The sequence below is a fragment of the Natrix helvetica genome, assembly GCF_964273705.1.
Source record: "Natrix helvetica genome assembly, chromosome: 1".
NCBI lineage: Eukaryota > Metazoa > Chordata > Lepidosauria > Squamata > Natricidae > Natrix > Natrix helvetica.
The window spans coordinates 361256276-361283292 of record NC_138548.1 but is presented as its reverse complement, the minus strand read 5'-3'; the positions used below and the strand labels follow the sequence as shown (position 1 = coordinate 361283292).

General features: G+C 40.6%; 1 protein-coding gene across 1 annotated transcript in view; it reads left to right on the top strand.

Annotated features, from left to right (window-relative positions):
• LOC309382465 (vomeronasal type-2 receptor 116-like) overlaps nt 1–3991 on the top strand; it is a gene marked incomplete at both ends in the record, with an annotated part of 95908 nt that extends 91917 nt beyond the window's left edge. Inside the window, 4 exons of the mRNA XM_081934010.1 lie at nt 611–693; nt 1352–1502; nt 2528–2547; nt 3825–3991. Coding sequence (XP_081790136.1) covers nt 611–693; nt 1352–1502; nt 2528–2547; nt 3825–3991 — 421 coding nt within the window. The remainder of the gene's footprint in view (nt 1–610; nt 694–1351; nt 1503–2527; nt 2548–3824) is intronic.
• Nucleotides 3992–27017: the final 23026 nt, after the last annotated feature.

Below are 27017 nucleotides of genomic sequence, written 5' to 3'. Positions count from 1 at the left end.
ACCGGTTTTGTGGGTGTGGCTTTGTGGGCTTGGTGTGGCTTTGTTGGTGTGGTTTTGTGGGCATGGTTCTGTTCTCCTATTCAGGGCAACAAAAGAAGATCAGCTAGGAGGGTGGGGGGTAGCGGGGGCAGGGGCAGCCTATTTGCCAATTCTCCAAACTATTCAAAAATTTTACTACCAGTTCTCCAGAACCTATTACAACTGGCTGAATAACACCTCTGGTGTGAACTGGAAGGGAGTTTGAGTGAGTGACTCCTAAGGAAGTGGACAAGGTTCCCTGTGAGCTCCAGAAGGCTCCCACAGTGCTAACCTTTGCATTTCACTCCTCACCTAGGACATTGGAGAGATAAGTGATCACCATCCCTGGAATATGTGGTTTTCTGTTTTGTTTCTACCCTGGATTGTGTTATCCTTACAATCTTCTTCATATTTGCTTGAAAAGTGTCAGGGTTCCAAGTAACATCTCCAACAAAAGAAAACTCTGAGGCTTGAAGTTCCTCAAAATTCCAATTTATTAGAGACGTCATATTGAGTAAGGAGAGAATCAACCCAGAACTAAGGAGAAATTTTCTAACAGTGAGTATGTCACATTCCGTTGCCTTGCGTAAAGAAAAGCCAGCAACACCAGTCGATGTGATAATGTTTATCTGGAAACACGGACCTCGCACGAAGCGACCAACCAAAAAGAAAACAGTTTGTGCTAGTGTAGCTACACCACTCCAGGGACGTGCGGTCAGGGGAGGCAAGGGAGGCAGAGCCTCACCTCTCTTCATGAAATAATAGTATATAATATTATATACTATATATATATATATATAATATTATAATATTATATACTATATATATATATATATATATATATATATATATATATATATATATATATATATATATATATATATATATATATATATATATATATATATATATATATATATATATATAATATTATAATATTATATACATCCGCCAGGCCGCGCCCGGGAGCTGCGGAGGCAGAAATGTCGGTGCTCCCGGATGACGAAGCCACGAAAGCGACTGGGGAACGATGAGAACCTTCCTGCCTCTGCTGGACTGCAAAGTCCAGCAGAGGCTGGAAGGTTCTCATCGTTCCCCAGTCGCTTCGAGGACTGCGGAGCGCGAGCCGGCGGAGCACGCTCAGGAAGGCGGGGAATGGGATCACGTGTGCTGGAGGCTGAGGCAGCCTCAGCCTCCAGCACACGTGGTCCCATTCCCCGCCTTCCTGATGACGTCACCAGCCTCACCAGCCGTAAACCTCACCGCACGTCACTGCACCACTCCTTATATCATGCTCCAACCCCACTGTGTTACACCTCTCCCCTCCCACTAGCTGCTTACTGCCAATACGGCCTCCGCAGCCTGGTCATGCCCTACCTGCCTATCCCAGCCAAGCCTGCCCTGCCTCTTGCTTCCACCTTTGAGCTGATAATCAGCGGTTCCTCTGCGAACCAGCTGAGTGAAGTTCAGGCCTTTGCTAGCCAGTAGGTAGGGCCTTGGATGCTAGCTCCAGGTGATTTAGGATGCAGGTGTGAGTCCAGAATGCCATCCCACCTGGTGGCTCCTCCCTTCCCAGATGGCACTCCAGTGTGGCCATTGATGGCCATGGGTGCACATCCCAGCTGGCCACTCCTCAGCCACCCAAATGGTGGTCCTGGGATGTCTAGCGGTCTGGAGTTGACATGTGGCCAACTACCAGAGGGATGGCATCTGGAAGACAAAGGCCACCATTAGACACCTCCCGGGTATCCACTCTCCCCCCACCAGTTCACTTGGGTTTGGTCAGTAGAACCTTTTTACCAACCAAGGGGCTCTTATATCCCACTCCATCACCCACTGGGCTTCTAATAGGAGATACCCCTATCACTGACTGCAGGAGGACAGGACGCTTCCCTGGTCACTTTTTCATGGTGGCACAAATGGGGCAGATCAGTACACAGTCCTCCAGGTTTTCTTTTATCCGCAGCCACCAAAACTGTTTGTTTGACAAATGGAGGGTTTTCAAGAATCCGAAATTTCCTGCACTCCGGGCATCATGGCATTTCCGCAACATGGCCAGGTGTTGGGAGTTCGGCACATTTTCGACCCTTTCCAAGCCAGGTTGTCATGCTGCATAAGCAGCTGCTGGTTTGTCTGGAACCAGGGGTCAGTTAGCAGGGCTGTTTGTAAGGAATGGATGAAATTGTCCACTCACTGTCCCTGTGGAGTCACACCTTGACTCTGTTCATCCACATGAGCCACTTGTGAAGGCCCCAGCACCATAGTGTGCACTGTGTCTTCCCGGTTGCCATTGTACTGTGACTTCCTTGATAAAGCATCTGCCAGGAAATTCCTGCCCCCAGGAATATACTTCAATGTAAAATTGAAGTGTGACAGTTTGCATGGGGTCTGTAAGGCCTTGAGGTTTTTATGGTCAGTCCAAACTTTGAATGGAGTCCCCCCCACTCCAAGAGATGCCTCCATGTCATTAGGGCCCACCGGATTGTGAAGGCCTCCTTCTCCCATATAGCCCATTGATATTCAGTGTCGGTAAGTTTGCAGGAGGTGTAGGTGCAGGGTTGTAGCTTACCCCCCTCATTGGTTTGTAATAACACAGCTCCCACAGCCACTGGCATTGGCCTGGACTACAAAGGTTTGGTGGGTCTGGGTGTCTCAGTATTGGCTTCTTAGTGAACAATGCCTTCAGGGTTTCGAAGGCTTGCTGACATGCCAATGTCCATTTCAACAGGGTATCCCAGCCTAGGCTTCCCAGTTAGATATTTGGTTTTCAGGAGGTCCATGAGAGGGAGAGCCACTCTCACGAAGGATGGGATGAATTGTTGGTAAAAATTCACAAAGCTTTGCAGTTGTTTCTGGGTTTCCTGCAACCCAAACGGCATTACCTGTATTAGTAGCTCCCCAATGGGCAATTAAAAGTCATTTTCAGTTCACCCCCTTCCTTTATCCAAACCAGGTAATAGGCTTTCCTGAGGTCTAATTTGGTAAATATCTGTTCTTCAGCCAAGCAAGCCAGCATATCCTTCGTAAGGGATGAGGGGTACATGTGCTCTACACACACTCTGTTGATCCTGCGGAATATGCCAGGAAATTCCTGCCCCCACACATAACCACAACCCCACATCTTTCTTTGCCCTGAACCGGACTTGGGCCACGACATGGAACCACACAGGTGGTATAAAACCCCTGGCCAGGTTCTTCTTTATATAACATCTCATCTCCTCCATCTCCTTAGGGGTCATGGAATGCATTTTCGGTTTTGGGAGCATAGCCTCCAGTTGTATCTCCATGGCACAGTCCATCAGATGGTGGGGAGGAAGGGTGTAACCTTTTTTTGTAAAGTCACCTGAATAGTATCTTGATGTGATCTTGGGCTCTTAGCCAGGAGGGGCTATTTATCTTAAGACCATAAATATTCCTTGAACCTGGTAGCTGATACCAGGATTTGTGCTGCAGATGAGCATCTAGGCCACTCCATCCAGCAATGGCAGAAGTTTCTAAGTGGTTTTTAAAGGCAGCCCCATGGAGAGCATGTTACCCAAGTGGGAATGTAGGCAAGAGTCTCTGAAAGGCCACAGCTGATTCACCAGCCAAAGCTGGGCAGAGGCCCCCAGCCCTGTCCTCCATCTGCACTTCTAGTAGAAAAGTCAATTACAGGGAACCTCCCCAACACAAGTGATGGACCTGCTCCTGAAGATAGGGCTCCTTGTCAAAAGAATTAAATGGACGAAAATGACTGCAATTTAGAAACAGCAACTCTATCATGCTTGGCTTAATTTCTCTCCCCTTTGCACCCTCACAATTTCCAGGCACCAAGGAGTTGGGTGGCACCTTCAGCATGGACCAGGGTCAGAAGGCAAAGCATAGAAACACAGTACCCGATCCCAAATTCCAAGATGACCTCTCTAAATGGTTTTCCATGGCTATTAAAAAGCAGAGTGGAGAACACTGGCCCCATATCTTAAAGCCATCATGATGATCTCTCCTTTCACGGGTCATCAAATTAAAATGTTTATTATGGAAGCAGCAGAACCAGTAAAAACCACTTCCCAAGTGAAGGCTCATCAGTTAGTAGAGTATCATACTCATATATGGCCAAGAATTCAGGGGCAACGAACATGGTTGTTCCAAACCATGAAAAGGAAAACAAAGAAAGGAAAGGGGAGGGGGGAAACAATGAAAGTCCAGTTGCCTCTTGTAAAAGCACAGCAATACTACAGAAATTTCTTCTCTTGTTTCATTTCTCTTAACTCCTTGGTTCATGGAGAGTGATGGGATTGCTGAGAGGGGAGAGGTCACATGGATGCAACCCCCTTTAATGCCTCAGCCACCTCTCTAATTCCAAGCAGTGACTCAACCTTTGGAAAGAACATTCAGCAGTGGAACAAGGTATAATCAGCAAATTGCAATATCAAGAGGTGACCGACCCTACCAACATTCTGTTAATATTGAAAAGCATAGAAGAGAAGATACTATCTAGAAGGATACTACAAGACAGATTAATAGATTAACAGAGTTGGAAGGGACCTTGTAGGTCACCTAGTCCAACACCCCCCCCCTGCTCAAGCAGGAGACTCTACACCATTTCTGACAAATGGCAGTCCAATCTCTTCTTCAAAGCCTCCAGTGATGAAGCTCCCACAACTTCTGAAGAAAGCTGTTCCATTGGTTGATTGTTCTCACTGTTAGAAAATTTCTCCTTATTTCTAGTTTGAATCTCTCCTTGGTCAGTTTCCATCCATTATTCCTTGTCTGGCCTTCATTCAGGTGCTTTGGAAAATAGCTTGACCCCTTTCTCTCTGTGGCAGCCCCTCAAATATTGGAACACTGCTATCATGTCTCCCCTGGTCCTTCTCTGCACTAGTCTAGCCATGCCCAGTTCCTGTAACCGTTCTTCTTATGTTTTAGTCTCCAGTCCCACTAATCATCCTGGTTGCTCTTTTCTGCACTTTTTCTAGGGTTTCAAAATCTGTTTTAGTGTGGTGACCAAAACTGAATACAGTACTGTAGTTGTGGTCTTACTAGGGCTTTATAGAGTGGTATTAGTACCTCACTTGATCCTTCAACTGTGGGTTGAATTTTCACCCTCCAACATAAATCTCCTAAAATGTCCTATTAGAATGGGTCAAATCTGCTGCAGAAGAGTGACCCCAGGACTGTACCTGCAAGTTTTCACTAATATCCTTTTGTCCAACTACTCCTTTGCACGTGGAGCTCTGAAAGAAGTTCAGAATCCCCAGAGGATAAGTTGCTTATCACTGTAATCACGATCCCAGTCTTAGGGATCTCTTTGCTACTTTTCCAGTGATTGCCTTTAAAGTAAACATCAGGCTGAAGCAACATGGAAGGGATCTTGCATTAGAAAAAAAATAAATTCCTCAGTCATTCTCTGACTGGCATATGTTTTAGTATATGGAAGAACTGTGCTCTAGAATGTATATTTCTTTTCTAGATGAAGGTTTGCCTCTGTCTGAAGCAGGAAAGCCACTGGCATTTCAATCTTGAGAGAGTACTTTGAATTCTAACTTTTTGCTGTTTAGAAACAGAGAAGCTGTTCATTTGGTCCAAGAAGGAATGGACCTCAGGCTTCTACTTCTGATGCTGTTGGTTTTGCTAATCCAGAGAAACTCTGGGAGGCTCAGAACTAAATGCCCCACAATTTTGAAGCAGCAGGACAGAAGAAAACCACAGAGCTACTACAGGTCTGGAGACTATGTAATTAATGTGGTTCTCACTGCATCAAGAACTTTGTTTCAGCCTTTACAGTTTAATGGGGCTCCTTATATTGCTGTTCCTCGGTAAGTCATTCAGATGGCATTACATTTCCCCCATGTGCATTTCTAACCCTCTTCTTCCACTTATTCCTCTGTTACAAGATTTGTATAACTTCTTTGGATCATTTTGATCTTTTGTCTTATCTTTTGTTTTACCTTTTGTCTTTTCTTTTGTCTTATCTTTTGCCTTACCTTGTGCAAGAGACTTAATTTCAATGATAGGGCAGAATAATCTGTAAAAGAGAGGTACAGAAATCCAGAGGACCTTCCCTTCCTCTTCCAGTCCTGAATTCATCACTTAAATACCAACTTTTATTTGCCATGGAACAAGGGTTGTAGTTGCCCATATTAAATGAAGTTCTTTATAAAAATAAGGATGATTTGTTTTTAGAATGGCTTTGCTGGCTCACTTACTAATCCAAGTTCATTCTTTTTAAATATATATATATATATATATATATATATATATATATATATATATATATATATATATATATATATATATATATATATATATATATATATATATATATATATATATATATATATATATATATATATATATATATATATATATATATATATATATATATATATATATATATATATATATATATATATATATTTATTATTCTTGCATTTAAAATAGTGCACTACAGTGAAGCCGTTATGGCAATACAATCACAGTATATGTACATAATCTCATCCATTAACTGTCAGTCTACTTAGTACATTATCTATCTTTCTATCCAATCACATTATTTACAGTTTTTTCCAGTCTTGTCACCTTGTCTTATACCAATAATAAAATCTGTTCCATACTTCATAATATTCCGACTCCCCTTTATTTTTTAATTCTAGGGTAAGCCTATCTGCTTCCGCGCAGGCCAAGATTTTTCTAATTATGCCTAACTCTGAACTTTTTGTATCATTTTAATCTTTTGTCTTATCTTTTGTCTTATCTTGTGCAAGAGACTTAATTCCAAAGATAGGGCAGAAGAAACCCTAAAAAAAACCTGTAAAAAAGAAGTACGGAAATCCAGAGGACCTTTCCTTCCCTTCCCAGTCCTGAATTCATCACTTAAATACCAACTTTTTTCTGGCATGGCACAAGGGTTGTAGTTGCCTCTGTCTATTTTGTATTTCTATCTTTTAATCATTTTCCGGTTTTGTAGTTATTTTTTAAAATTTGTTGATCTTTCTTCCTTTCTTTTTTGCTTTCCTGCTTCCCCCTCCCTTTCCTCTAGCAAATTATACCATAAATCCCATATGAGTAATATTCAGATTCTTCGTTCTCTTTTAATTCTTTTGTGAGCCCATCCATCTCTGCACATTCCAATATTTTTTTATTACAATTTCTTCTGTTGGTGTGTAATTATTTTTCCAGTTTTGTGCGAATGTAATTCTCGCTGCTGTGATTATGTTAGAATTAAGTATCTAATATTTTTTTCATAATTTTCTTTTATAATTCCTAACAGAAATAATTCTGGTTTTAGTTCAATTTGGTGTCCAATTTCCTCCAGCCAATCTTTTATTTTTTGCCAATATTTTTTCGCAGATGCGCACGTCCACCACATATGGTAGTATGTTCCTTGTTGTTGGTTGTATTTCCAACAGATAGGTGAGCATTCCGGGAACATTTTCGCAATTCTCCCTGGTGGAGGATGCCATTTGTAGAACATCTTGTACACGTTCTCTCTATATGCCGTTGCCATCGTTAATTTGTAATTTTTTTCCCATTCTGCCAATTTTATAGTATACCCAAAATTTGTCACCTTTGTTATCATTGTTTCTTTCACAGTTTCTTCTTCCATTTTAAATTTTAATAAATAATGATATATATTTTAATCAATTTTTCTTTGGTTCCCTGTAGAATTTTATCCAGTTCTTGTGGCTCCTTATAAAATCCATCCCTTTCTCTGTCTTTTTAATACCTTGCCTGTATTTGTAAATACAGTCACCAGCCTAAGTCTATTCCCTCGTCTTTCAATTCTTGCCTTGTTTTTAGTCTTTCTTGGTTATCTAATACGTTTTCATATCTTATTATCCTGTTTATGTCCAATACGTTCGGGTATATCAGAGCTTCCATGGTGGATAGCCAGATTGGGATTTTTAACCATATTTGAAGTAGAGCTTTTCTAATTAAATGTTTTTGGAAATAGCTATGAATTTTGTCTTTCCCATCCCAGATAAAGGCGTGCCAACCCAGTTCCAAATTGTAACCTTCTTTTGTTAGTAATCTTCTGTTTTTTAGATTGATCCAGTCCTTTTCCAGGTGAGAGCTGCTGCTTGATAATAAAGCTCCCAATTGGGAAGTCCAATCTTCCTTTTTCTCTACTGTCCTGTAACAATTTTAATTTAATTCTCAGTTTTTTTCCTGACCAAATAAATTGTGCAATTAATTTGTTTAAATCTATGAAAAAGTTTTTCCCTAGACCAGTGGTGGGCAACCTTTTTTTTCAACTGAGCCAAATCTCGCCAAAACCACGATTGAAATTTATTTTGAGAGCCACATTTTTAAAACCGAAAATACATAGGATGGTACACTGTTTTTAGTTTCAATAAACTCTGGCATTTGAAGCACGCAAGTCTTAAAGCTGTCAAGTTACAAGATCCTTGCATCCCTAACCCTTTAGGAAAAAAAACCCAAGGGGTCTTCAAACCTGACAGCTTGAAGACTTGTGGACTTCAACTCCCAGAATTCTGAGAATTGAAGTCCACCAAGGGCATCAATCATATTAGCCCAGGGATCTGCAAAATTGGCTCTTAAGACTGGTGGACTTCAATTCCCAGAATTCTGAGAATTGAAGTCCACCAGTCTTAAAACAGCCAACTTTGCAGACCCCTGTGTTAGCCCAAAGCCAACGAAAAGAAAAAGGAAAGGGACGCTTAAAGGTTCAAACAGTAGAGCAAACGCTTCAGAGGCAACAGTTTTCACGGGGAATTAGAAGAGAGAGCCCTGGAGTTTCGCTGCCCACCCGGTCAGACCTCGCTTTCCTCGCATGATTGGCTAATTTGCTACTGCCCGGCTCCCCGGTTAGATTTTTGCTGGGAGGGGGCGGGGGGGGGGGAAGCTCCTTAGCCTGCGTTTCTTTTTCTGCCTCCTTGCTTCTCGTCCCCGCCCGACTTCAGGATCCTCCCTAATCATTGTGGGTCGAAAAGAAAAAAGGGAAAGGGGCGCTTGTTTTGAAGTGCCCGAGAGGAGGGAGGGGAGCGGGCGCTTCAAAACAAGCGCCCCTTTCCCTTTTTTCTTTTCGATCCACAATGATTAGGGAGGATAATAATCCGGCACACAGAAGAGCTGCATTAAAATGTGTAAAGAGCCGCTTGTGGCTCGCGAGCCGCGGCTTGCCGACCACTGCCCTAGACTAATCGGTACCACTTGAAATTAAAAAAAAAACATTTTTGGTAGGATATTCATTTTAACAATGGCAATTCTTCCCATTAGTGATATTTATAGTTTCCTCCAATTTTTGAAATCTTTCTTAATTTTCTGATTCATTTTATCATAATTGTCTTCCTTAATAGTTGAGCATTTACCGGTTTGCCAAATTCCTAAATATTTTACCTTTTTTACTATCTGCATTCCCATGTTTTCCTTTAATTCTTTCTCTTGTTTTTTGGTGAAATTCTTCGTAATGATCTTTGTTTTGTTCTTGTTAATTTTAAGTCCCACTACCCTACCAAATTCCTCTATTTTTTGGATTAATTTGATTCCTGATTTTAATGGTTCCTCTAATATGAATACCATATCGTCCACAAATGCCTGTGTTTTATATTCCTCTTTTTTATTTGTAATCCCTTTATTTCTTGTTTGTTTCTAATTTCTATTAATAGAACTTCCAGTCTTAATAGAAATAATAAAGGTGATAATGGACATCCTTCTCTCACTCCTTCCATATTTTAAATTCTTCTGTAGTGTCACTATCATCTTTATTAATATTTCTCCAAATGACATCATTTTTAACTGTGTGATAATGAACTGCCAATTTAAACTGTCAAGGGGCTTTTGGGCGTCTAAAAAGACCAGTGTAACTTGTTTCCCTGGATTCTCTTCATAATATTCTAGTGTGTTAATAATTATCCTCATATTATTTTTTAATTGGCATTTTGGTAAGAAGCCATTTTGATCTTTGTGAATGATTTCATTTAATATTTTTATTTGTTCTGCCATTATTGATGTAAAGATTTTATAGTCTGTGTTTAATAAAGAAATTGGTCTGTAATTTTTTATTTGTTGATGGTCCGAATCTTCTTTGGGTATCAATGTTATATATGCTTCCCTCCATAATTTTGGTAGTTTCGATTCTATAAGTGCTTCAGTTAGTAAATCTAAAATCAGTATTTCTATCTGCTCTTTTGTGGCTTTATAAAATTCTACAGGTATACCGTCTGGGTCTAGTGTTTTATTATTTTTTTTGTCTCCTCAGTGCTTCCTTTAATTCCATCATTGCGATTTTTTTGTTTAACATTTCTCTCTTCCTCAATTTTATGTAGATTCTTTTTATTTAAGTATTGTTTGATGTTGTCTTGTAATATGTTTTCTTTACTGTATAGTTTCTCGAAAAATTTCTGTACCCCCCTCTTTCTGGTATTGTATGTTTCCTTTTTCATCTTGCAAGTGGTGTATTATTCTTTTTTCTTTTTCTTTTTTTAATTTGTGTGCTAATGACCTTCCGGGTTTATTCACATTTTCAAAATAGTTTTGTTTTGCAAATTTGATTTTTTGGGCCATCTCTTCTTGTGTAATCAAATTTAATTTGTGTTCTATCCATTCTTTTTTCTCCTTTATTTTTGCTTCTTGTGGGTCTTTTTGCAAAACCATTTCCAGATTTTTAAGTTATTTCTCTAATGTTTCTTTTTTTTTTTCAAAGAGTTTTATTGGTTTTTTAAAAACATTTATAAGGAAAAGGGTAAGTGGAATGGTTACAAATTTTGGCAGTTGCAAGTGTGGCAGACGCCCCCTCCCTCCAAACTCATAGGATACATCTAAATATAAAACATTAATACATAATCATAAAAAATCAGCACATTAATTCTAGAAAAAATAGTTTTCAATCAGTTTATATAGTTATAATATATAGTCTAGATATAATTTCATTATTACTTTCGGTCTGTTTATATGTGGTTTTCTTATTCATTTTTGTGATCTGAGCTTTCTTGGTGTTGCCCCTTCACCCCCCACTGGCAGAGCTCCGGCCCCTCCCATGTCCTGTGTGACCATTGTGGTGTCTTCTGTTTTTTCTAGGTTCGCTTTATTTTTTTCCATAAAGGCCTGTGCCTCTATGGGTGTGTTGATTCTGATTCTTGTCTCCTCCCAGAATATCAACATACCTTCAGGCATCAACCATCTAAACCACACCCCCTTCTGGTATAGTTTATTCGCCAATTGCGAATAGTTTTTCCTTTTCTCCCTAATTTTTTTTGGGATCTGCTTCAGAATGGTTACCTCCCTGTCATGATATGTCAGTGTTTGCCCCCTTTGTACACCCAGAATTTCATCTCTTGTGCTTTTCCTAAGGAATTTAATATGAACCTCCCTGGGTACATTGTGTGTTCTGGCATATGCTGAATTCACTCTATAGACCAGATCTATCTCCCATTCCATCTGCTGTTTATCTTTGTGTATGTATTCAGCTAAAATATTAGTCATAATGTCACTTATATTTTCCCCATCTACTTCTATTACATTTTGAAATCTAAGATAAAAGGACATTCTCTCAAACTCTGTTTTCATTTGTTGGATATCAAGTTCTTTGTTTCCCTTCTGTAAAGCCTCTACCCCCCCCCCTCTCGCCTCCGCCACCCCACCCTCCACAAGGTCCAGTCTCTGTGAGTTCTTATAAATTTGGGCTTGATTCTCTTTAATTTCTTCCTTCATTTCTTTTAATTGTTTCTTAATTTCTTCCTGGCCCTGTATGAGTTGCTGGAGCATTTGTTGCAGATCCATCTCTGTACTCTTAGGTTGCATCAGTTCTGTAATCTTTGACTGTGTGGCAGGACTGGATGTTGCAGATGTCGGTGCAGAAGTAGCAAAGCCAGGTTTTCCCGGGGGTGGTCTTTTTGGAGACATGGTTTATAAAACAAAGAGATCAGTCATTGTAGAAACTGGGCAGCTGGAGAAGTAGAGCAGGCAGATGAGTCCAGAAGGCAGAGGATCCAAACAAGTGGGAGTTTCTTTAGTCACTCTAGCAATAGATGAGAGTTTTTTCTCCAAAGAGTTCAGGAAATAACAATCCACAAGAGATTCCTCTGGGTGACACGGAGACAAAGACCGGAAGCCTGAATTTTAAAGGTGGAGTCAGGTTTCACAGTTCATGAAGACAACGGAAGTGTGCCATCTTGCCCTGCCAGCTTTGGGCTCAGAGGCATAGGAAAAATTTTAAAAGTTCAAAAAGTTCTCAGGTCATCAATAAGTTCTGGTGCTAAGTCCCATGAAAAACACTTTTGCTGGGGTGAGGCATCATTAGTTGGCTCTCCCCCCTCCTCCTTCCCCTGGGGGCGAGAGCAGAATTTTAACAAGCCGCTTGTCCAAGGGGGGGGGAAATCTCCCTCCCCTCTAGCCGCTCCTCCAAGAGTAAATCCGAAAGATTAACTTTTAAAATTACTGAAAAGTCTATCAATTCAAAAGTAAGGGGATGAAGAGAGGAAGCATCTCATCGCACCGCCGCTGCTTCCTTCAGTTTTGCGTTTCTCCGATCGGCATGGGGCGAGACGCAGGCGCGTCCTCCAAAACTGCTCCCCGGTGCCTGGAGCAAAGCGGAAAAGCCCCCACCAGCCGCCGCCGGTGCCAGAGCCTTCCGCGAGCCGCTCCTTCGGCAGGGCGCCTCTTTGGGGTGTCCTGTGCCCCCCCCGAAGACGGGGGAAGCCCACCGAAGAGCGGGAGCGGGCAAAGTCCTTGCCCGTCGCCGTAGCCGCCGGAACCGGAAGTCTTCATTTCTCTAATGTTTCTTGTTTTTGTCTCTTTTCCTTGTTTTTCCTTGCCAAATATGCTACTGTCAACCCTCTAGTAAAAGCTTTTTGTAGTGTCCCATAGGTTTTGTAATGATGTTTCTTCTTTACTTTATAGAAAAATTTCAATTCCCTTTCTATCATTTTTATATATCCTTTATCTTTCAATATTCTTTGATTCATTGTCCAGCTCTTTTTCTTTTTTGGTCCTTTCCATGTTATTTTTATTAGATTGTGATCTGCCCAGGTGTTTATCACTATTTCAATCTCTTCTGTATCTCTTCTCAATTCCTGGGTCGACCAAATCATATCTATCCTTGACCATGATTTGTGGGGATTTGAATAATATGTAAATAGTTTGTTTCCTATATTTCTTTCTCATCATACAATTTTCAGGCTCAGTTCCTAAGCCATTTCAAAAAAGGTAATTGGTAGTATTCTTTTTTTCTTATTTCTTTTGTTACTCTTGTAGTCATCATTGATATAGCATTGAAATCACCAATTAGACATGTAACCTCATATTCTATTTCTGTTATTTTTTTGGTGGATCTTCTTATAAAATTCTTTTTGGTTTTTATTTGGGACATATATTGCTGTGAGGAGAATTTTTCTTTGTTCTGTTTCTCCCTTCTTCATCTGCATTTTTTTTTTTGCATTTATCCATTCTTTAGTGTATATTGCAATTCCTCTTTTTTGTTGTGCTAGTGTTGTAAATAATTTCCCTAATTTTGGATATTCTAGTATCTTGTTATATTGGCTTTTGATATGTACCTCTTGAAGGCACACTATGTCCATATTCATTTTTTGTAATCTAGTCAAAATTTGCCTTTTCTTTTCCAGTGAGTTAAATCCATTTGTATTTAATGAGAGTAGCTTAATTTCTTGTTCCATTGTGTTACTTGTGTGACACTCTTAGTTTCCTTGTGTTTCTTGTCTCTGTTCCTACTCTACTACCCTCTTGTTCTATTTGTTATCTTTCCTGTTTTCTTCTTTCTTCATTACATTGTACCTTATTAATTGTTGTGTAAGGAACTGATATCACCTTCTCTGGTCTCTCACTATTTTGGGGATTTGTCTCAGAATTTGTATCTCTCTTCCATTATATGTTATTTGTTTTTCTCTCACTTTCTTCTATACTTCACCCCTTACCAATTTTCTAGTGAAGCGTATGTGGATTTCTTTTGGGAGCCTATGTCTCTTGGCATAATTTGTGTGAATTCGGTACACCTCATCTACATCCCTTCTCATTTCTTGTTTATTTTTTTGTAATATGTTCAAAAAATCTCAGTAATTGTTTTGCCTAAATCCTCCTCCTTTTCTTCTACTATATTTTGAAAACGCAGAAAGAAGGCAGCTTTTTCCATTTCTAAAAAGACTATTTCCCCTAATTCTCTGTTTAGTGTGGTCAGCTGCTCATCTACCATCTCCATTGTCTTCTCTGTTTTTTCTACCTTTGTTTCTACTTTTTGAATTTTTTGTTCATTTTTTGTTATTTCATTTTGTATTTTCCCTATTTTATCATCTATTCTTCTAATCTCACTCTTCATTTCTCCCATTTCTATTTTAATTTCTTCATGGTTTTTCCTAGTTTCTTCGTGGTTTTTTGTAATTGTTTCTTGTGTTTTCAACATTATTTCTTGTATCATTGCTAATGCATCTTGCCTACACTGAAGGTGCATTGTTGAGCTTACTCTCTCTAAACCCAGTGTGCTCTCAATTGTGTGCTGATTTGAAGATGAGGATGTTGCTGATGCCGGCTTGGATGCTGACTTCCTGTTCATTTTGCTATTTGTTGTCATTTTTTATTTTAATTTTCTTACAATTTTTTCCCACAATAACATATACTCCTCTCCATCCACTACTTATTTCCACCCTCTTACCAGCCCCTTCAATCTTTGGACTTTCCCTCATCAATGGACAGTTCAATTACATTCTATACAATTCAATCCTACAATATAGCAACTTAATTTCTATATATTTGAGTTTGTATGCAAGTCAATCCACACAATATTCACGCAATATTCAATATATTTACCCTAACATGTTCTTGATTTGATTCATACATAATCTTAAATGTATTACTTACATTAATCTACACTTACATTACTTACAATCTTACACTGCTATCATGTCTCCCCAGTCCTTCTTTCTATGTCTAGTTTAATAGAAAGAAGGACTAGGGGAGACATGATAACAGTGTTCCAGTATCTCAGGGGTTGCCACAAAGAAGAGGGAGTCAAACTATTCTCCAAGGCACCTGAGGGTAGAACAAGAAGCAATGGGTGGAAACTAATCAAGGAGAGAAGCAACTTAGAACTGAGGAGAAATTTCCTGACAGTTAGAACAATTAATCAGTGGAACAGCTTGACTCCAGAAGTTGTGAATGCCCCAACACTGGAAGTCTTTAAGAAGATGTTGGATAGCCATTTGTCTGAAATGGTATAGGGTTTCCTGCCTAGGCAGGGGGTTGGACTAGAAGACCTCCAAGGTCCCTTCCAACTCTGCTATTGTATTGTATTATATCATCTGTTTGATAGCTGCAAACTATCACCCCCACCTAAACACTATATTACTATTTTTTTCTTTTTATTCTCAAAATAGGCAATATATTTAGACTAATAAATCCTTAATTTTTATATAATATTATGTCATCTATTTATAACCTTAATAATTTCAAAGTATCACCAATAGTTCATATATCATCTGCACTCTCTCTTCCAAATACAATATGGTTCAATACAATTCATCAATATTTCATCTCACCACAATTCAGTTTACATTTACATTTCTTCTTTCAATGTTCTCCTTCAATTTTTTAAATCCAATTTAAGAGACCACAAAATTGCTCTTGTCAATTTTTCCACAGATTGCATCAGCCAGTTTATCCAGTTTTGTTACTCAGTTCTTATTTCTCTCTCCACTATATGGCGCTGTTACTCTTCTTTCGTATAGGCTTTTTTTTTCCTTGTCAAAAGTATGATCCTTGCTTTTCTAAACCCAACTTTCTCTCAAGTAATCCAAAATAATTCTCTCCCCATCTTCACTGTTGTCACTGTCTTGTCTGGCTCCAATTTCTGTTTATTGTCCAAATCACTTCAACAGTCCTCTTCTCCACTCCTTATTCCATTCAATTCTCAAGTCACTCCAAGCCTTTCTACTGCTAGAGGAAATCACGTGCTTTTTCTCCCTTCTTATAGCTGCCCAATATTGACCTGTATACAGCTTGATTCAAAGCTTTGAAATTCTGGCTCAAAGAGTTTTTAGTAAAGTTTATACCATTTTAGTTGTTTTAAATGTTCTCACCAATGCTGCCACGTTGCTCTCTCCTTCATATGTGGCTGTTACCACTCAGAATAGGCCATGGATGCCGATTTCTTCTCCGGTGATTCCAAGAAGTTTCTCTCATCTGGTAGGGAAGTTGCTTGACACCTCTCAGTCACCTGAGCTCTCCCTCTCTCCTGTTGATCCCTCCAGGTTCAACTTCATCCTTTCTCAGGATCTTCACAGCAGAAACTCAAGCAAAGCTAGTGGAGCCACCATTCCTTCACCCGCTCTGAAGTGACATCACCGCACGAAGCCAGTAATGGGTGACTCTCATTTGCCTCATTTGGTTTGGATCAGTTTTAGCTTAAGTCTAAACAGGAAGATGGTGACAACGGAATAAATGAAAAAATGATTTTGAGGATGAGGATAATGATGATGCTTTTTTTTTTTACAGTTTATTATTTTTTGATCATACAAGAACCCTACAATTCATTTTCACTATTCAAGTGGCCAACAAGAATCCCCAGCTTCTGTACAATGTCACATTGGGATACAACATATATGACAACTCTTTGAGCACACTTTACACTTCAGATGCCTTGCTGGATATGCTCTCTACTGGAAAAGCCAATGTTCCCAACTACAGCTGTGGAACAAAGGAAAACATTTTGTTTCTTCTTGATGCAGCTGATAGTGAAATCTCCATCCAGATGTCAACATTAGCAAACACCTACAAAGTCCCACAGGTTTGTGTGTGTGTGTGTGTTTCTCTTTCTAGTAAAGAGAGGTAGGGGGTGGTTGGTTGGGTGATAGTTGCAAACATATATTTTCTATTTGATTCAAGAGCTGCTGTTCATCATAGCTATTGTATAGGCCATGGCTATGGATTGGGATCTACATAGGGGAGGGGGCAAGAATGAAAGAAGTCCTATCATTGACACCATACATGACACCATTTCCATTGCTTTGGGGCTTTTGCCTGCCCACCTGGGAAGGTGAAGAGAGGCTCTGTATCCAATCAAAGGGTCTTTCTTCAAAAGGAAGGTGCAGCAATAATGGGAATAGTTAATGATTGAAATATACATGTGTGTCTGATAAATGTGGTAAATTGTAGAAGTGACAGATAAATATAATTTGAATTCTTTATTCTTATTCTTTGTTACTTAATTTATTTTTATTCGGTTTGACATAAGGATATATTAATAATTTGTCTTTTATCTTCTGTGCCATGATATTGCCTAATGGCTATTCAATAAAAACTATTCTAACATGTTGGTGGCCACCAAGTTGGATCTACTAAAATCTAATATTTTGGATTTGATTTGACCTCAAATGTAACAAAGCATTCTTCATTGCTTTTTTTTAGATTGGTTATACAACTGCTTCAGATGTTCTGAGTGATAAAAGTCAATTCCCCTTTTTCTATCGGATGTCCCCCAAAGAAGGGGTCCACTACCCAGCAATTGTCCAAATACTCCTCCATTTCAGTTGGACCTTGATTGGTCTCTTTATTTCAGAGACAGAGGAGGGAGACAACTCAATGAGATCCTTGACTACTGTGCTAGTCAGGAATGGAATTTGTGTTGTTATATCACAACGATTGTCAACATCTACACCCACAGAACCCCTCAGGGATGTCATTTCTAAATGGAGACAAGTCAATGTCTTTGTTTTCATTACAAAATTTGTTAGCATCGTGAATGGATTTCTTCCTGTCCATTTAACACTTGAAGGTTTGCCAGGACACATAGAAGGGAAAGTCTGGATCCTTTCAACATTTTTGGAATTAAAAATAAAATGGGAAAGAGAGTACAAATACATCCATAGTATTTCAACGTTTGTTTATCAGAGGAAAAAAAAGTCAAATTATAATGCCTATGAATCCAATCTCTTTGTGGAACCCCTTGTTATAGAAATGTATGTTCACTGTTCTTTTTCAAAGCATGTGTTTTCTGTCAAAGGCCGGAGAAGATGCACCTGGAAAACAGCAAATAATCCCCAAGCACGAAAGAACATAATCCAGACTGAAAATGACCACCATTTTTACAGTGTTGTGAAGACGCTAGCCCACACCTTGAAGGCTGCTTATTCCTCCAGATCCTGGAGGAGAAAAAAAGAGGGCAAAGAGAATGTGTTGGTTTCAAGTTTGCAACCATGGCAGGTGTGAGGTTTGACATAGATCCATTAATTTTAGTTCCTTGTGACAAGGAAGGGAACCATCTCAACCACTTTGTGATATGCTGCATCAACAGAAAGATAGTACAAAGATCACTTGAAATGATAGTATTACTTTATACTAAACCAGGGGTATCAAACTCAAGGCCTGGGGACCAGATCTGGCCCATGGGGTGGTTAGATCTGGCCCACAGGACCATCCTGGAAACAGCAAAGGACTGGCCCGTGGTGCCTCTGCCAGCGAAAATGGAGCTCAGGAGCACTGTATGTGGCCCTCCAGATCTCCATTTTCATGGCAGAGCACTGGAGGAGGGCATCACAGCCAAAAATGGAGCCTGGAAGGGGTGCCCCTGACACAAGTGACATCAAGGTGGCCACGCTCACCCTGGTCATGCCCACATGCCTCCCCCGAGGTCAAACACAACCCTGATGAGGACCTCAATGAAATTGAGTTTGACACCCCTGTACTAAACTATTAAGAAAAAACTTGGAATTCTGCATCCAGTTCTAGTCACTAAGATACAAAAAGAATGCTGGAAAGAATGCAGAGAAGGGCAAATAAGATGATAATGGTTTTGGAGTCCAAACCATATGATGCATGGTTATGAGAACTCGATATGTCTAGCAGTCTTCCAATGAACTTAAATCTCTGTCACATAGAAAAGGGGGGCCCAAAGCCCCTGAGAGTAGGGGAAGGAGTAATAGATGGAAGATCATTAAAGAGAGATCCAACATAGGATTAAAGAGGGGGTTGAACTAGGACAGTGATGGTGAACCTTTTTTGGCTCGCGTGCCACAAGTGGGGGGAGCGCAGGGGGGTCGAGTGCGGGTGTGCTGCACCCATAATGCAACACGTGACACCCCCCCCAGTGCGCATGCGCGCACAACGTGCGAACCCCCCATTTTTGCATGTTTTTGCCCTCCCCAGGCTCCAGGGGCTTTATAGGAGCCTGGGGAGAGCGAAAAGAGTCTCCCCCGACCCCCCAGAGGCCCTCCGGAGGCTTCAGGGACTGTCCGGAGGCTTCCCTGAAGCCTTCGGAGTGCTTAAAACCACCCTCTGAGCAAACGGGTTGTTTTAAGCGCTCCGAAGGCATCAGGGAAGCCTCGGCCGGTCCCTGAAGCCTTCGGAACGCTTAAAACCACCCTCCGAGCAAACCGGAAGTGCTCAGAGGGTGGTTTTAAGCGCTCCGAAGGCAGCAGGGAAGCCTCGGATGGTCCCTGAAGCCTTCGGAGTGCTTAAAACCACCCTCCGAGCAAACCGGAAGTGACTTCCAGGTTGCTCAGAGGGTCGTTTTAAGCGCTCCGAAGGCATCAGGGAAGCCTCAGACGGTCCCTGAAGCCTTCGGAACGCTTAAAACGACCCTCCGAGCAACCTGGAAGTCACTCCGGTTTGCTCGGAGGATGGTTTTAAGTGTTCTGAAGGCTTCAGGGACGGTCCCTAAAGCCATCGGGGGGGGGGGCTCTTTTCGCCCTCCCCAGGCTCCTATAAAGCCTCTGGAGCCTGGGGAAGGCGAAAAATAGCTTTTATAAAGGTGAACTCAGCTGGCCAGTGCGCGCATGCGCGCTGGCCAGCTGATAGGGCAGCGCCTTGCGTGCCCTGACAAATGGCTCCACGTGCCACTTGTGGCACACGTGCCATAGGTTCGCCATCACGGCACTAGGAGATCTCCAAGATCTTTTCTGTTATTCTATGATTTTTATGACTTCAATTTTTAAATTAATTTAGGTATCTATGGGTTTGTGATTAATATCATGAAATTTTATATTCCTAAATTTGAAAGGGACTGTGAGAGTCTCCACCTCTTTCCTGGTTAACTGGATCAACTCTAAAACTCTTTCTCCTTTTTGGATGTTTTTCCTCTCATTAACAGAATTTCATCCCTTGTAATTGAGTTCATTTTTCCATATTCCGCACTCTGGAATACAATGAAAAGATCCTAAGCTTAGAATAACAGACTTGGAAGCGACCTTGTAGATCAACTACTCCAACTCCCTGTTCATGCAGGAGACCATATATCATTTCTGACAAGTGGCTATCCAGACTCTTCTTGAAAGCTTCAAGTGATGAAGCACTCACAACTTCAGAAGACGAGCTGTTTCATTAGTTGATTGTTCTGTCAGAAAATTTATCTATATTTCTAGGTTGAATCTCTCCTTGATCAGTTTCTATCCATTGTTCCTTGTCTAGCCTTCAGGTGCTTTGTAAAATAGGTTGTTCCCTGGGGTGAAATTCAGCAGGTTCTGACAGGTTCTGGAGAACCAGTAGCAGACATTTTGAGTAGGTCAGAGAACCAGTAAATACCACCTCTGGCTGGCCCCAGAGTGGGGTGGGAATGGAGATTTTGCAATATCATTCCCTCAGGAGTGAAGAGGGAATGGAGATTTTGCAGTATCCTTCCCCTACCATGCCCACCTAGCCATGCCCACACAACCAGTAGTAATTTTTTTGAATTTCACCACTGGTTGTTCCCATTTTCTCTGTGACTTCTGAATAATATCTTTCAGTTATTTGAAAGAGTGCTGTATTATCTCTTCTCCAAGCTGGAGATTTTGTAAGAGGGAAAAGGTGATCCCACACTCCTCCCATAGTCCAACACGTCTCTACATCTTGTTGTCTTTCCTCAAAGAAAGGTTGAGAAACCATGCCTTCTAATTTAAAAAATTTGTGGATGATTCCATTCTAGTTTCACCCCTTTCTGAAAAAAAACAACCAATTGTGCAATTTTTCCCTGCTGAAACTACACATGGTTGAAAATGGAGATATAACTGCAGATTTGGACATTGTGAGCTGGATGTTTCTATCCAAGGGGAATCCCACCAAACAGCAACTTGGGAGTTTTGAAAGGCAGAGACTTACTATCAACCAAGATGTTCTGTCGCGGCTAAAGTTGCTTAACAAGGTGGGGAAAATATTGGTATCTTTTTTCTTTTTTTACAAATCCTGAGGACCCATTTCAAGTAGGCTAAGCATAGACAAAACGGTGATTAACCTTTACTGAAAGGGACGTTGCGACTCAGTGGCTAAGACACTGAGCTTGTCAATCAAAAAGGATGGCAATTTGGCACTTCAAATCCCTAGCGCCACGTAATGGAGTGAGCTCCCATTACTTGTCCCAGCTTCTGTGAACCTAGCAGCTTTATAGAATGGTATTAGTTTTTGATTGTATTCCTCTGTTAATGCAATTTAGGATTGTACTGGCTTTTTTGGCTGCCGTTGCACACTGATGGTTTATATTTAGCTTGTTGTCCACTAAGATTCCAGGATCCCTCTCACAGTCACTGCTATTAAGCCTGGTTTCACCCAGTTTATATGTGTACTTGGTTTTTCTTACTTAAGTATAGGATTTTACTTTTCTTGAGATTGAATTTCATTTTGTTATATAGGGCCCAGTGTTCAAGTCTCTCAAGATCTATCTGGATCTTGAGCCTATCTTCTAGGGTGTTAGCTATCATTCCTGGGTAGAGGGTCTCTTTTTTGGGGAAAAGCCAGTGATAAAAAGACAATTTACTTTTATCATGCAGTGAATCTGAAAATAATTCAAAACTGATCTGAAAAAGAAATGAAGAATGCTGTGTTATATTTGGGGTCTGATAACAGAGTTGGGAGGGACCTTGGAAATCTTCTAATCCAACTCCCTGCTTTGACAGGAAACCCTATACCAGTGATGGCGAACCTATGGCACGCGTGCCACAAGTGGCACGCGGAGCCATTTGTCAGGTCACGCGAGGCGCTGCCCTGTCAGCTGAGTTCACCTTTTTAAAAGCTATTTTTCACCTTCCCCAGGCTCCAGAGGCTTTATAGGAGCCTGGGGAAGGCGAAAAGAGCCTCCCACGCCCCCCGGAGGCTTCAGGGACCGTCCAGAGGCTTCCCTGATGCCTTCGGAGCGCTTAAAACGACCCTCCGAGCAACCCGGAAGCCACTCCCGGTTTGCTCGGAGGGTGGTTTTAAGCGCTCCGAAGGCTTCAGGGAAGCCTCCGGACGGTCCCTGAAGCCACCGGAGGGCCTCCGGGGGGCGGGGAAGGCTCTTTTTGCCCTCCCCAGGCTCCTATAAAGCCTCTGGAGCCTGGGGATGGCGAAAAAAGCATGTAAAAATGGGGGGGTCGCGTGTTGTGCACGCATGCGCACTGGGGGGGTCGCGCGTTGCATTATGGGTACGGCACGCCCGCACACGACCCCCATACGCTCCCCCCACTTGTGGCACGCGAGCCAAAAAAGGTTCGCCATCACTGCCCTATACCATTTCAGACAAATAGTTATCCAACATCTTCTTAAAAACTTCCAGTGTTGAAGCATTCACAACTTCTGGAGGCAAGTTGTTCCACTGATTAATTGTTCTAACTGTCAGGAAATTTCTCCTCAGTTCTAAGTTGCTCCTCTCCTTGATTAGTTTTCCACCCATTGCTTCTTGTTCTACCCTCAGGTGCCTTGGAGAATAGTTTGACTCCCTCTTCTTTGTGGCAACCCTGAGATATTGGAACACTGCTATCATGTCTCCCCTAGTCCTTCTTTTCATTAAACTAGACATACCCAGTTTCTACAACCGTTCTTCATATGTTTTAGTTTCCAGTCCCCTAATCATCTTTGTTGCTCTTCTCTGGACTCTTTCTAGAGTCTCCACATATTTTTTACATCGTGGCGACCAGAACTGAATGCAGTATTCCAAGTGTGGCCTTACCAAGGCATTATAAAGTGGTATTAACACTTCACATGATCTTCATTCTATCCCTCTGTTTATGTAGCCTAGAACTGTGTTGGCTTTTTTGGCAGCTGCTGCAAACTGCTGGCTCATATTTAAATGGTTGTCCACTAGGACTCCAAGATCCCTCTCACAGTTACTACTATTGAACAAGATACCACCTATACCGTACCTGTGCATTTTGTTTTTCTTACCTAAATGTAGAACTTTACTCTTTTCACCATTGAATTTCATTTTATTAGATAGTGCCCAATGTTCAAGTTTGTTAAGATCCTTCTGTACCTTAAGCCTATCTTCTGGAGTGTTGGCTATTCCTGCCAGCTTGGTGTCATCTGCAAATTTGATGAGTTCCCCATTTATTCCCTCATCCAAATCATTGATGAAGATGTTGAAGAGTACTGGGCCTAAAACAGAGCCTTGGGGTACTCCACTGCATACTTCCCTCCATGTACATGCAGTTCCATTGAGGACTATACATTGAGTGTGGTTGGTCAGCCAGTTACGAATCCATCTGGTGGTGATGTTGTCCAACCCACATTCTTCTTCTTTATCTAATAGTAGATTATGGTCTACCTTATCAAATGCCTTACTGAAGTCCAAGTAAATTATATTGACGGCATTCCTCTGGTCCATGAATTTTGTCACTTTGTCAAAAAATGCAATAAGATTAGTCTGGCATGATCTGTTTCTGACAAACCCATGTTGGCTTTTGGCTATTAGTTTGTTTACTTCTAGGTATTAAATAGTTCTGCTTTCTCCCTGTTGTTTGTCACCTTCTTGCCACTTTCTTCCAGCAATGGACCAATTATTTCCTTAACCTTTTTCTTGTTTTTAACATGTTGGAATAAGCTTTTTTGTTATTTTTTACTTTTGGGGCAAGCCTTTCTTCATTGTGAGCCTTAGCTTTCCTTACTTCATCTTTACAGCCTCGGCTAGTTGCTGATATTTTGCCTTAGTTATGTCACCCGCTTTCCACTTTTTATACTTAACTTTTTTGTCTTTCAATTTGTCAGAGAGTTCTTTATGCAGCCATGCTGGTTTCTTTTGGGAGCTGTTATTTTTCTTCTTCATTGGTATTGTGCTAGACTGGCCTTTTGTAATCTCATTTTTCAAAATTTCCCAAGCTTCTTGAGTTGTTTTCCCCTTGACCATTCTCATCCATGGAATTTTTCCCAAGCTCTCTCTAAGTTTATTGAAATTAGCTCTCTTAAAGTCCAAGACTCTAGTTTCACTTTGTTCTACTACTTGTGTTTGCATAGTGTTGAATTCTAATATTGCATGGACATTTGCCCCCATTTGACCTTCTATCATTTCCTCTCTGTTAGTGAGAATTAAGTCTAATATGACTGATCCCCTTGTTCCCTTCTCTACTTTTGGGGAAACAAAGTTGTCTGCTAGGTTCATTAGGAACCTGTTGGATCTTCCACTTGGTGCAGAGTTTGTTTAAAATCCCCATTACTATTGTGGTATGCTTCCTACATACCTTAGTTAGCTGACTAGCAAAAAGTTCATCTACTTCCTCTGCTTGGTTGGGTGGACTGTAGTATAGATCTATGGCAATGTCATTCCCCCCCCCCAAACATTTAATATTGACCCAAATGCATTCAAGATAATTCTCATCATTGTTGTGCTCTGTTTCTGTAGAGATGCAGTTATTTCCTATATATAGTCCTATATAACTCCACCTGTTCATATCAGTGGGAAATAAGCTTTGGAATTATCATTCAGCTTGTCCTGGTTGGAGACAGAACACCCTGAAAGGGAGGTCCATAGCCTGAGGTGTTTTTAAGGAACACAGCCTGAAAAGAGTAATCTATGCCTCTCCTTGACCCCACTGGGATCTTGCAACCATCCATCTACTTCTAGGAAATCACTTCAACAGAAAACTCCTGCAATGCTATTGCTTATCTTGATTGTTATCTGCTTTCAGTCCATCTAGACACAAAGGAGACTCCAAATTTAACTAACAATAAATGTGGGTCTGTCTTTCCATAGCAGTTTGTGTCATTAAATTATAGTTCTTCACGTATCTATGAATAATGGAGGAATGCATGTTAATATGAAGAGGAACCCACTGGTTGTCACTTCATGCTTAAATCTTTTCTCAATTCCATCACTCCAGAGTTTATTGGTAAAAAAAAAATATTTATTGCAATCTTATATGCTAGAAACAAAGCAAGGAATTAAATGAAGACTCTTCCTCTAGTTATATCTCCTACAACTGTTACATACTATTTAGAAATTGTATACATATCTAAGTGAAAAAATACTTGGCTAATGTTCACATCTATCCCCATTTTTCATCTATGGTGACTCCTATTTTCTATGTTTTCCTGTTTTTCTGCTTAGTCTCTGCCACAGTCCCAATGTGTGGACAATTGTCATCCTGGATTTTTCAAGAGGACTCGGGAAGGAGAGCCAATTTGCTGCTATGATTGCATTCCTTGTCCAGAAGGGACCATCTCCATTCAGGAAGGTGAATCACATCAGAGGAGAGGTTACTGGATTCCTGCACAGCATTTGAATCAATAGGCTGTTAATAGATACATCTAAGCTGGAACATTTTTTCTCCTAGTTTATTAATTTAATTATGCCCAATTTCTTCCATATGGGGAAGAATAAGAAAAAGATCTTAAAGGATATGGTAGGAACAGAGAAAAGGACATGATGGATTGGGCAAGGCTACTTCTGCCAGAGAAAGTCTCTCTTTACTTATCAGTTTGGAAGTGTCCTTCCATGTTTCCCTTTCTGAATTCTTTGAAAGTCAAAAAAGGGTTTCAAGTGAATTGTTTTTCTCACCTGAATCAACTATACTTTATAGGCCAATGATACATCGATCATTCAACCAACCGATTGATATTTCCAGCAATTAATCCACCAGACAATATTTACTAAGATCATAACAGAAAGATCTAATTGGGAGGACCATGGAGGGAAAGCGGTTGTATTCAAGGAGTAAGAGAAAACAAAACAGAGGTCTCTCTGTGGAAATTCTGGGTCATCCAGGTCATGGTTGTCCCAAAGGTGATTTTTTTTTTTTCAAAAGGCAACTGGATTTTCTTTGTTTTTCCCTGAAGACATTTCACTTCTCATCTAAGAAGCTTCTTCAGTTCTGACTTAATGGTGGAGATTGGAATGATGTATACTCCTTAAAGTCATCTGGTCATTAGCGCTCTTTCTGAGAGACCTGGAGGCCACTTGGAGTTTTATCTGTGCCCTCAGGGTCTTGGATGGGAAGCGAAACATCTTCAAGAAAAAAACAAAGGAAGTCAGTCGCCTTTTGTAAAAGCACCTTTGGGGCAAACAGAGGACTCCGCACAAAATCCATTGAGAGGATATCAGTGTGAGAGGAGAAATGTAAGCCCAATTTACCGTTATTAGGCATAAAATCTGCCTCTTTCCTCTCCGATACTTTCACTTCCAAAGTTGTGGTTTCAGAAGTAAAGCCCAAATATTGTTTACAGCCCAGTTCAACACTCCCAGGTTTGGCAAAAGGATCATATTTTTTTTTAAACAAAGTTTTATTGGTTTTTTAAGAATTAATATAGGAAAGGGGTAAAGGAAAGGTTACAAATTTTGGCAGTTGCATGTGCGGCAGGAGTCCCCTCCCTCCATACTCATAAAATGCAATTACAAAAAATTCAATACTAAATGACAATATATAGTCAGCATGTAAATTCAGTTAATAATTTTGATCAATTTATATCAAGTGGATTTTCTTACTCATTTTTGTGATCTGAGTTTTCTTGGTATTGCCCCTTCTCCCCCCGCCAGCAGAGCTCCGGCCCCTCCCGTGTCCTGCATGTCTGTTGTAGGATCATCTGATTTATCTAGGAGTACTTTATTTTTTTCCATAAAGGCCTGCACCTCTATGGGTGTATTAATTCTAACTCTTGTGTCCTCCCAGAATATTAGCATCCCTTCAGGCATCAACAATCTGAACCACACCCCCTTCTGGTATTCGCTAATTGCGAATAGCTTTTTCTTTTCTCCCTCACTTTCTTGGGGATCTGTTTCAGGATGGTTATTGCAAAAGGATCATATTGACCCATTGGTAGGATAACTATTGAGCCTGCCCATTTCCTTGCATTTTTTTCAAATTTTCTTAGATATTAAGCAGTGAAATACAAACAAATATAAC